This window comes from Ostrea edulis, chromosome 3, assembly GCF_947568905.1.
Source record: "Ostrea edulis chromosome 3, xbOstEdul1.1, whole genome shotgun sequence".
NCBI lineage: Eukaryota > Metazoa > Mollusca > Bivalvia > Ostreida > Ostreidae > Ostrea > Ostrea edulis.
Genome location: NC_079166.1, coordinates 68,999,528 through 69,011,758, shown reverse-complemented (window position 1 = coordinate 69,011,758; position 12,231 = coordinate 68,999,528). Strand labels below are relative to the sequence as shown.

Below are 12,231 nucleotides of genomic sequence, written 5' to 3'. Positions count from 1 at the left end.
ATCGTCAACTTCCCATATTTGTGTAGCAATATTCCATTATCACCTGCATATGGTGTTTATATATTTCAACTGATTCGATATGCAAGAGCTTGTTCTGGGTATAGTCAGTTTTTAAATCGAGGTAAGATACTGACAAACAAGTTGATGGTACAGGGATTTCAACAGTCTCGATTAAAGTCAGCATTTCGCAAATTCTATAACGATTTGTTATAACGATCTAGTTCGTCAATATAACCTCGCATTGGGTTAAATGCTGTCTGACGTGTTCCATACCGATTGTTTAGCCGTTCTTGGCACACCGATTTTGACTGCGGATAACTCCGTTTACCTGATCAGGATATAGGGCTCACGGCGGGTGTGACCGGTCAACAGGGGATGCATACTCCTCCTAGGCACCTGATCACACCTCTGGTGTGTCCAGGGGTCCGTGTTTGTCCAACTATCTATTTTGTATTGCTTATAGGAGTTATGAGATTGATCACTGTTCGTTATCTTCACCTTGCATAAATACATCTAGCACTACAACTACACTAATCTACAAACGTATTTACAACGCAGACTATATGTTTTTGGTCATTACGCTTGCCAGTCAATGTTAAAAGTGGAGCGAAATTAGGAAATTAGAACATGCCTTATTTGTCCGAAGAACTGATCCAAAATGTACGAAGTGACAGAAATAGACTTAAATAATCTCAAGTGGAACGAGTTAACCCTATTACGTTGACAAATAGTAAAGCTAACTCGTACCCAGAGAGATTCTATTTTAACTATGCATAAAGAATAAAGAATATATAAAAGATTATAAGTAAAAAATATCAACACACACACAAAAAAGCTAAAAATAAACTATGTAAATGAATGAACACTATGAAAATGAAATAAGAAATGAACAAAATTTGTGAGAAAAATAATGTAAAGATCAAGTTTGAATAAGTAAACAAAGTGGACCAACTCCAAACAAAAACAAAGAATAAGCAGCCTACATGTACATGTGGGAAATTGAATCAACATCAGACATTCCTAGGGTAGACGTGCAAAAAACAGAATCACGGAAACTGATAAATGCGTTTTACATGTAAGCAATCGGTTATGAAGGTCAAAGTAATTAGGGTGGGGGCTTATTGTAAACAGAATTGAAAAGAAAACAAATGTTTTCAAAATTGGTCATATTACCACTGTTAGGGACATGATCAGACGAGTAGGTCTAGATGAAGCTTAACATCTAGTAAGGGCTTAGCCCGTATTCATCCTGATAAAGTCAATAGGTTTGTTGATGCCATGCGGTTCAAATGACTTCAACCTGTACATCCAGAATTTTTCCTTCTGCTTTCTTTCGGTATCTGACCAACTTGGGTCATGATCAATAACCACTACTGTCATGTCTTCCCATCGGTGGTTATTGCCATTGAAATGTGAAGCTACTGGAAAATCTTTTTTTTTGGTTCTGATGGAGAACTGGTGTTGATCCATCTGCGAAGGTATGTTGTTTCTCCTATGGTCTCCTTCTGACAGACATCGCAACTGATGTTTTTCGTTTGTCCTGAAGAAGAGAAATTTGACAATGTGGTTCTTCTTGTCGTTGGTCACTTTAGTGCTTGGTATATTTTTTGTATTTCACCTTGTATCCATGCGTAATACTTCCTATCTACCCGAGGATCCGAGTTTTGAAATATTCGTGCATGGGTTTTACGAGGAAAAGTCCCTTTGAAGCAGTATGGCTTCTCTGCGATCATCACCCAAAATGTGGTCAGTTTAAGGTTAGAGACGAATGTAGGATAAAAGGTCAAAGGGCAAAAAGTCACAGACAAAAAGTCATGGACAAAATGACCATGGACATGTCACTATAAGAATTTTTATGAAAGTAGGACAAAATATCACAGGACAAAAAGTCAGTTTTATAAGAAAATAAGACAAAAAGTCACAGTTAGAAATTTTATGAAAGTAGGACAAAATGTCACAGGACAAAAGTCACAGTTATAAGAAATTATTGATTTTGATATATATTTGAAAACATATCTGTTCTTTTTGTAAAATTTAAGAAACTATATATGCATTTGGGTACCATTTACCTGTAATTGTTAGCTTAAAAGTATATATGGAGTCTCATTTGCTAAGCCAATCATCAGTACATTAATGGAACTCATGCAGAGTAATAAAGTTGGTTCAAAGTTATGGAGTTAAAACAAGTTTTGGTATTCTGTGAATATTAGATAAATGGTGAAGTCAAAGAACAAGAAAAACAACATGATTTTATTCATGCACAAAATACAAAGATTGGTATAAATATCAGCATTCTATGTTTTATAAAATAATGAGGCTTTTTTTTCTAATCAAAAGTAATTTTTGTGACTTTTTGTCCCGTGACTTTTTATCCTATCTGATCAAAAATCATCATTGTGACTTTTTGTCTTGCGACTTTTTGTCCTACCGATTTTGAGACTTTTTGTCCTGTGACTTTCCGTCCGTAAACCGAAATGTACATCTTCCAACAAATAATCCGATATACAAGATGAATGTTCTAAGCAAAACCGAGAAGATTCAAGTAGAATTTAAATTTACGTTTCATTTTACAAACGACTTTCTCAATTCATCAAATACATGTACACATGTATTATTGAAGACCGAGTTTTTGTTAAGAGCAATAATCTTATTTTAAAACTTCAATACTCAATAAAAGAAATATATGTATCAAACAAAGATGCTTGCCCCATCAATTTTAGGCCCAGTTTAATGTATTCGCCATGGTTTCGCTTTCCAACGAATAAAATATTATCATACATGCATTTCAATGCCCAATCATAATTTTACAAATAGAAGTATTTTATCTTATCTTATCTTATCTTATCATGACTTTTCCTGCGATAATCATCAAGGAAATATATAAGTTTCAGAACTGGGTTTTGTGTGTATTTTAATGATTAACAAATTCATTAAATACTGGTATATGAGATAATGATTTTTCTTAAAAATCGATGCAATTATTTCTTTTGATTTTGAAATTCAATTAAATGAAATCTATGAAGAAGAATTACACTTGTCCATACACGTGCAATTTGCATGTTTAATCTCAGTTGACTAAAAAACGACATTATAAGCCATGATCTGAGAGGAAAGACAGAACTGTCAAAGTACAGATCTCTTCGACATGTTATCTAATATTTTACAAACTCTAGTTTCAAATTAAGTTTTATTAAAAAGATGTTTATAAATACTAATTAACTTTTCCGTGATCATCATTGACAATTCGAAACCAAAATATCTGAAGTAGATTATGTTTTACATTGACCATTATACGGATAATGCCCGTTTATATTCGTTCTGAAATACTGTGAAAATTTTCATTCACAACATACATGTACGAAATTTAAACTGTACTTTTCAATTGATTCTATCCATTGGAAGTAGCTGTCATTGGAAAAAGATAGAGTATTCAGACCTGTTATCAACTGTGCAAATACAGGTATAAACGTGTTCCCGCGATTCCCCGCTATGAAAAACCGCGACGGTGTTATGCGGAAAGGATTTACTTTCCGTCACGGTGATGCGGTATATAAGGGGTCCACGTTAGCTGCACTATATATATATATATATATATGTGTGTGTGTGTGTGTGTGTGTGTGTGTGTGTGTGTGTGTGTGTGTGTGTGTGTGTGTGTGTGTGTGTGTGTTCTAGATTCTTGGTGAGATTTAACAATCAAAATATGGGTCAATTTTTATCATCAGCTTCATCCCCGTTTCTATAAAGTATACGTTTTTATTATATTTATGTACCTACATTAAGTATACAGTGAAAGTTGAAGATAAAGAACAGTGATCAATCCCATAATGCATAGCGCTTAGACTGTTCATTTGTCAATCGTCTGGGATAAAGAATGTTGTATGCCTCAATGACCTTTAAAACGGTAGTCCTATGTCAGGTAGGCCTTCACACGATCAATACCCTTACTGATACATCCAAGAGCGTCATTCTTAAGTCAATTGTCGAGGCACTTCTCCCACATTCATTGACGTCTATATTTGTGAATATGCTTGAATTGGACATAAAATAACACATCATCTTTATTGACCATCTTTAATGTTTTCCATTGCAACGAATGAAACCATTTTTTTTTTTCGACAAAAAGAGGCAGCACGCAGGAAACTTACACAGTCTGTATGTAAACGTTCATAACATCGGCAAAACCGGGATCTGCAAACAAAATACAGAATAATATTTTTAAAATTGCATTATTTCCGATTCATTTTGGAAACAGTGATCACAGGATGAAAATATGGCATTCAATAAGCTTGAAATGTAACTTAAAGTTTATTGAACGGTTACTGAACGGTGACAGAACGGTTACTGAAAGGTGACAGAACGATTACTGAACGGCGAATAAAAGGTGACTAAATCACAGAAACTGGGCGAACTGAATGACAGTTTCATACTTTGGATCATAGTATAATCATATGATTTATAGAAAGAAAAGAAACTTTGCCCTTATTTTTTCCAGAGAGAAAAAATATCTCAATGATACCATATAGATACATGGAGAGAGAGAGAGAGAGAGAGAGAGAGAGAGAGAGAGAGAGAGAGAGAGAGAGAGAGAGAGGGATGAGGAGGAGGAGGGTAGATATACACAATACATGTATGTTGTCGTAAAGTAACATGTACAATAGTGAGGTTGATATATTTACATTATCATACTCGGTCTGAAATCACTGAAGTGCTTCAACTAAACTTTACAGCCATTGTATCATATAATAAGTTGTGGATAGAATAGGAGGAATGTGTTTACTATAATGTCACTTACTTCGATTCCAGTTCGTCAGTCTTGAACCTTTACTGTACATGAACAGCGGGAAGACTCCCTTATTGGCCCACGTGCAAACATCTTTCTTATCTATCACCACAAACCACCCCGCATCCTTTGGACATCCGCCATAGTTTCTGTTGATGTAGAAGTGTCTTTTGACATGGGCGTGGTGCCTGAAAAGATCAAAATAGTCATAAATGTTGTAGATTTCTACGGAATAGATGTATTGCATCTGATGGCATCACTAAAAGTATTTTGTTACAAACAGTACGCCTATCGTAACGACTATATTTTCTGATAGCCATGACAATAGAATGTACATGCATATATAAAAATCAATTTTTAATTTTGAACATTCATGAAGACGTGAACTACAGCGCTTCACGTCTAAATACTTTTCAATAAGAGCTAGGATACACGCTTCCTGAAGTATGCTGACGTTTTAACGTCAGAGTTCATACCCTTATATGAGAAAAGATTTGATAAAATAAAACTCCGCTAACATATACGTACCCTGCGATGGAGAAAAAGTTTGTTCGTGAATTCGGTTTTAGGTCGTACCAACTGCTATGTAACAATCTCGATTTGCTGAACCAGTTGATGAAGCTACTCCCACTTCCATCAAATTCCAAGTAAGCCAGCGTTTTCCCTTGACCTCCAAGTACTACACGGATCTGAAAGGTATATTTACCATGGCTACAATGAAAATGGCTTGGAATCGTAAGAAGAATCAATTTTGTATGTATCTGAATGCTGTAACACGTCCCGTGGAAGAACGATTTTTCTCAAATAGAGATAAATGTGATAAAGTTTGATATATGGCACCCAAGACAGGAGCAATTATGATTCGTTGTCGTGTTAACGCCTACCGTGCATCATGTACATTTAGTTACGATGGACGTATCATGTACCCTAGCGTTGCACTTTATCAACGTCATATCGGAAAGACTCGTCACATTTATGTATAATTGCATGTACTAAACAAAGAAACAGTTACTACTTATGTTAAATGTCTTAGGTTGGAAGAAGTACCGTGATCGAGAATCGATGACTGGACTTCCTGATTGCAAAATGATTACCCTTAACACTAGACCACAGCGAGCGGTAGAATAGGAATTGTAATATGTGTCCCTTAACATATAAAGTGTATTTCAGATCACCTAATTCATATGAAAGGGTAATTTATCCTTTTCTTTTAATCTGAAATGGTCAAAAATGAGCATGATACTAAGAAAATATATCTTTGGATTTATTCATTAAAATGCCTTACATTTACAAATAGTTCTATTTTTTTAAAAACAAACATGATACATGTATTATTCTACCCTAGATGCACAAATATCTATTTTTTCATGTATGAATTCTTAGCAAATATATCGGCTATTTCATATGCCAATACGAAGTCAATATAATCTCATATACCATTCCATTGTAAGGTGAAAAGTTGGAGTAGTTCGGTTTATGTTCAGTGTATAAAATTGTCTGTTAGGTGGTCATTTGAACTATCAAAATTGAATTGTTTGTATGGGAGATGGAAATAACGAACATTGATCAATCTCATAAATTCCATAAACAATACAAAATAGAGAGTTAGGCAAACACTGATCCCTGGATACACCAGAGGTGGGATCATGTGTCTGGGAGGAGTAAGGATCCCGTGTTGACCGGTAGCATCCACCGTGAGCCCTTTATCGTGATCAGATAATCGGCGTTATCCATAGTAAAAGTCAGTGTGCCAAAAATGACTGGTATTGACATGAAACATGTCAGACCGCATTTGACTCAATGATAGGTTGTATTGGCAAAATACATCGTTTTAATAATCATAGATTTTACGAAATTTTGCGACTTTAAACGAGATTGTTGGAAACTCTGTACCATCATCTTGTTTGTCAGTAACCTACTTCGATTTAAAATAAAAACTGACTATATGCAGAACAAACTCTTGCATATCGAATCATTTGAGAGATATAAACATAATATACAGGTGATTATAGAATGTTGTTACATGCATATTTCTAAATTTTACGAAACACGCTCTAACTGTAGCGAATCTGATGAAACCTGCAATCTAATAACTATTGTAAAGAATGTGAAATGAAGAGCATACTAAACACGGACCCCTGGACATACCAGACAAGGTCAAACAATTGATATGAAACATGTATTTTGATACTTGTATCCTGCAATTATTGTAATAAACTTATCAAAAAATAGTGTATAAACTATAAACCTGGTTTTTGTAAATATCAAATCGGCAAGGGTGTTGGTAACTGCGATCTATGTCACGTCATTCCTTTGTTTAAGCGCCAAGTTATTTGTAAGGAATACAAAACTCCAGACAACTACTTCATTATATGTTGAGTAACCTGAGTTAAATATTTATCATTTTAATGTAAAACTTATACGGTACCAATTTTGATGCACCAGATGCGCATTTCGACAAATAATGTCTCTTCACTAATGCTTAACCGAAATGTTTAGTATCCGAAATAGCTATGACATTTTAGAGCTAAATATAGCCAAAAACAGCGTGCTAAAAAAGTGGAGCCAGATTTTTCCAAGGATAAGAGCTATGCATGAGGGAGATAATCCTTAATTTTGAAATGAATTTCTACATTTTATAACAGCAATTAAATATACATCCGTATTTTCAAGCTAGTAAGAAAGTACTTAGCTACTGGACTGTAGAGACCCTCGGGGACGAACAGTCCACCAGCAGAGGCCTCGACCCAGGGGTCATAATGTAAAACTTATACGGTACCAATTTTGATGCACCAGATGCGCATTTCGACAAATAATGTCTCTTCACTGATGCTCAACCGAAATGTTTGGTATCAGAAATAACTATGAAATTTTAGAGCTAAATATAGCCAAAAACAGCGTGCTAAAAAGTGGAGCCAGATTCGTCCAAGGATAAGAGCTATGCATGAGGGAGATAATCCTTAATTTTGAAATGAATTTCTACAATTTATAGCAGCAATTAAATATACATCCGTATTTTCAAGCTAGTAACGAAGTACTTAGCTACTGGGCTGTAGAGACCCTCGGGGACAAACAGTCCAGCAGCAGAGGCCTCGACCCAGGGGTCATAATGTAAAACTTATACGGTACCAATTTTGATGCACCAGATGCGCATTTCGACAAATAATGTCTCTTCACTGATGTTCAACCGAAATGTTTGGTATCAGAAATAACTATGAAGTTTTAGAGCTAAATATAGCCAAAAACAGCGTGCCAAAAAAGTGGAGCCAAATTCGTCCAAGGATAAGAGCTATGTATGAGGGAGATAATCCTTAATTTTGAAATGAATTTTTAAATTTTATAACAGCAATTAAATATACATCCGTATGCACAACTTCTCTATTAATACAGTTATTTCATTATAGAGCTTTTCAAAACTGTATCAAAAAGGTCTTGAAACTTTCGGAATTAAAATCCAAAGAGATAAACTGCCTCGAACCTAAGACATTTCGCATTCATGAAGGTCAGAAGCACTTTTCACTGAATTCACGTAGGCTGATGAGAAATGTTGTCAAAATTAAACAATGCTTTATATGACAAAACTCTATACTAATATTATATATGGGATATTTAATCGTTCTTATGATTTGTAAAGAATCAAATATCTTTCCAATACCAGTAAATCATCGTTAAATTTAGGCTGAGGTTGTACTGTAAGTAATTCAATATTCTCAAGCCTCTCCATTCCTTAAAACAATAGACCACGGCCCACTTAAGGCCTCTGTTCCGTTACTTTTTTTAAGAAATGGAGAGGTATATGTACTTAAGCATTATCTTAAACATATCGATTGTTGAATTTTGCTTACAAGTAAATAAGATGAGTCCTTGTTAGGGATAAGTTGGTCAGGCACATTTTGTTCACATAATAATAAAAAAAATAAAAATAATAAACATAGTAATAAAAAAATGTGGGTTTTAAGCCATTCAAAGTTCCGCTGCCATGTTGTAATAAACTATCCTCGCCCACCTTTTCCATCATCTATATAACTTGCACATTTTTATAACTGTTCTTGATTTTCTTTTTCTTTTTAGTGTAGATATTTCAAGCATAATGATTATCCAATTTCCAGAAGCTTGAGAATAATTGCATATTTGAACGTATCATTATTTAAAGCCTGTAACACTCATGTATTCGAGCTCGCCCTATGTATATACACGTAGTGTTTTATTCTATAGATAATTTATGTTCAGTTGAACAGGAAAGGCAAAACATGTGAAATATATACACTAACCACATCATCTTGTGTATCAATGTTCTACGGTGAAAATCAACGCTTCTGTTATTTTGTCGTTTAATTCATGTACGGTGTTACTAAAATACCGATTAAGAGACAGATCGGAGAAATATTAAGGCAAGTTCGAGCCTCAAAGATATTAATTAATCTACTCGGTTGCATTTTGGAGAACAGTTATTATGAAGGGTGTTATTATCCTCGTAGGTTTTCAAACAAATAAAAACCTTGATGTTGACCAACAGTAACAGTGGTAGATATACACGGAAATATTCACACCATATGTTCAGTTTAACTAAAAGGTGATACGTTGTAGAACGAGACTGGCGGCGAGGTTTACCCCAAAACTGAATTGTATAACTTTGAAACGACTAACAAAGTTAGAAGAACGTCAAATCTTAGATTTGTTCATGGTGTGTGGGGATAACATTGGTTAACCACAGCAAATATAATGTACAAGGTACTGTTAGGACGCAAGAGGACAATAATGTGCACCCCATGTTAACGTTCGAACTTCCGCACATCTCATACAATTTTACACTTACACACACACAAGTTGAATATTCCACCCAGATGTATTTGGAGATATATAGATTAACACAATGCATTAATCTTTAATTGTAATCGAGCTTATGGTTTTCTATAGTGTTATCTGTAATGATTTCTACTATACGTGTAAGTTTAATTCTTTTACAAGGGTGAAATTATGAATAATGCAAATTGTTCTACATGATCTTCCAAAACCGTGCAAGTGCGTACCTTCAGAATGCTGAGAGATCTCCATTGATCAATTAGAGGACTTCGAAGATGCTTTCTAGTATCTCTCCAATTATCGAGATCAAAACCGTCCGGAATACAACCAACTGCTGGTGTGCATCTTCGGGGTGATCTCTTGCACCATGCAGCACGAACATCCTGTTTGTTACCTTTAACAGCATGGAACACTAGCTGCCAGTCTGAAATGGATGTAAATGTCAATTTATGTTATCGGATTGGTAAGATACATGTACTACTTTTGAGAGTCGAACATTAAATTTAATGTCTAGAAAAACTTAGTAAGTAAAGTATGAAAATATCAACATTTCATAGAACATTTGACACTACAAACATGACACATTATTTCACAAAATGAAATTGAAAACGTTTTGATCAACAATTACAACTTACCATCTTCTTCAGATGTGCCATAACTACCGGAAAGAACATGTGCAAAGAGCACGCAAATCAACATCCATGAAAACCAGATCATGTTGATTTAACCCTATAACATAACAATATTTAAAAACGATTGAAAAATCTCAACAATCATATAAGGAATATTTAATCAACGGTAGGGCAGACACGGACCCCTGCAAATACCAGAAGTGAAATTAGGTGGCTTGAAGGACAACGCATCCCCCACCGACCAGTCACCTGCCGCGAGCCCCACACATTGATAGCATTTGTAATCTAACATTATCTAAGTATATCAAATTAAATGAAAATGACATTGTCAGAAACCTGCCACATAAGATATAACATTATCAAACAGTTACAACCATATCACTCACCTAGTATGCTCAGCAGACTCCTCTGTCAACTGTTAATTCGAGTAACTCAAAATGATTTCTTATATACAAAACAAAGTATCTGTAATCGAAAACACCTGTGATTATTTAAAACACATTTTATTGTTTTAATGTTTCGATTATCATAAACTTCTTATAGAAGTTTGTAAAACAGGTCCAATTTCATATCCATTACATCCTGCGACACAATTGTTTCTTAAGATAAAAGCGGATGCACCAAACTTCTCAAAGCGACTTGTACATAATATAATCAACGAGTAACAAAGTGTTCTCAAATATCTAAAACAATATGTCGTGTGTAGCGTGTTCCCGGATCAATCAACAATCGACGGCAACCTATAAATCTATTAATGTTGTTCATCATTGGATTTTTCAAAACCGGGATACAGCCTGCATTCTGTGATTCTGGACGTTCCGCATACCATATCATCTTTAGAGCAAATAAAAACCCATTCAAATCATGTCGTCAATTCCCTAAAATCACATTACTAATAATGATACTTTATCCCGACAACACAAACAAAATTTTAGGTCATATTTTTTTTATTTTATATATATTTAATCATATTTCAGGTTTCTTGTTTACATCATGTATTTCATATGATGTACTAACAGTAAAAAGAAACAGTTCGTTGTTTTTTTCTTGCAATATGATGTTTAGACACGATGACAGAATTTGATTAAATTTGACACAGAGTTACTTTCACGCACTTTAGTTGAAATTCAGCCGACCGTGACCCCACTCGCCGTTGCGTGCAATCAGCATTTTTTTTAAGAAAGCGCACATGTTGGGTACCCTTTCACCATTATTTGCTGGTAAATCATTACAAATTGGACCACTGAAATAGTGCCGAAACTGAATGAAGTTAATTGGAATAGAGTCACTCCTCTAATAATACAGGGGCGTTTGCAACGTCATGTAGCCCAGTAATATGGTGTAGATGAGACAACATTATACCGTTTAGTTGGGCGTCTCAGAGCCACAGGGATATCGGGTTATCGCCCTAGGAGAGAACGCCCATGCATTACGTCGCGACGTCAAGATAGAGACTTGTATCTCTAGCACCCACATAATCGATTTCATACGGCGACAGATATTACACGCCAAGTTCTCGGCACTCATGGTCGGCCAATGTGTGCAGGAATGGTTAGGAATTGGTTATGATAGTTTCATTCAAGGCCACGACGTCATTATGTTGGTTCGACACTTACTCAAAGGCAACGCCACTGTCAAATACAGTGGCTGCTTTCACATGCACCTAATCGGTTTTGTTTGGCCCATTCGAGACGCATGATAATTACTGACAAGTCTATCTTTACACTCTATTGGTCAGAGGGACCACGACGTATCTATCGACGTAATGGTGAGCGATATTCTGGCACTTGCGTAACGGAAAGCGGTAAAATTGGGGGGTATTATATGTTATTGTATGAACAGAGTTATCTCAAGAGGTGAAAACACCTCACATTGTCACCCACAGCAATATTGCAGCAGTACCAAATCGAGGTCTTGGGACAGCACGTCCTTTTATCCACCAATGCAACCCTACGTTGCTGCAGGACAAGGCGAATTCGCATGTTGCTAAGGTCTGTTGTGAGTTTCAAGTTCAAA

General features: G+C 35.4%; 1 protein-coding gene across 1 annotated transcript; it reads right to left on the bottom strand.

The window, feature by feature from the left end:
- Nucleotides 1–4,057: 4,057 nt before the first annotated feature.
- Nucleotides 4,058–10,653, bottom strand: LOC125667146 (uncharacterized). The gene is made up of 6 exons (XM_048900506.2): nucleotides 10,602–10,653; nucleotides 10,219–10,312; nucleotides 9,811–10,007; nucleotides 5,309–5,469; nucleotides 4,793–4,968; nucleotides 4,058–4,188 (listed from the first exon to the last, which is right to left on the bottom strand). The coding sequence occupies exons 2-6, from the start codon at nucleotides 10,298–10,300 to the stop codon at nucleotides 4,142–4,144; spliced, it is 663 nt and encodes a 220-aa protein (XP_048756463.2). The 5' UTR covers nucleotides 10,301–10,312; nucleotides 10,602–10,653; the 3' UTR covers nucleotides 4,058–4,141.
- Between the last annotated feature and the right edge of the window lie 1,578 nt (nucleotides 10,654–12,231).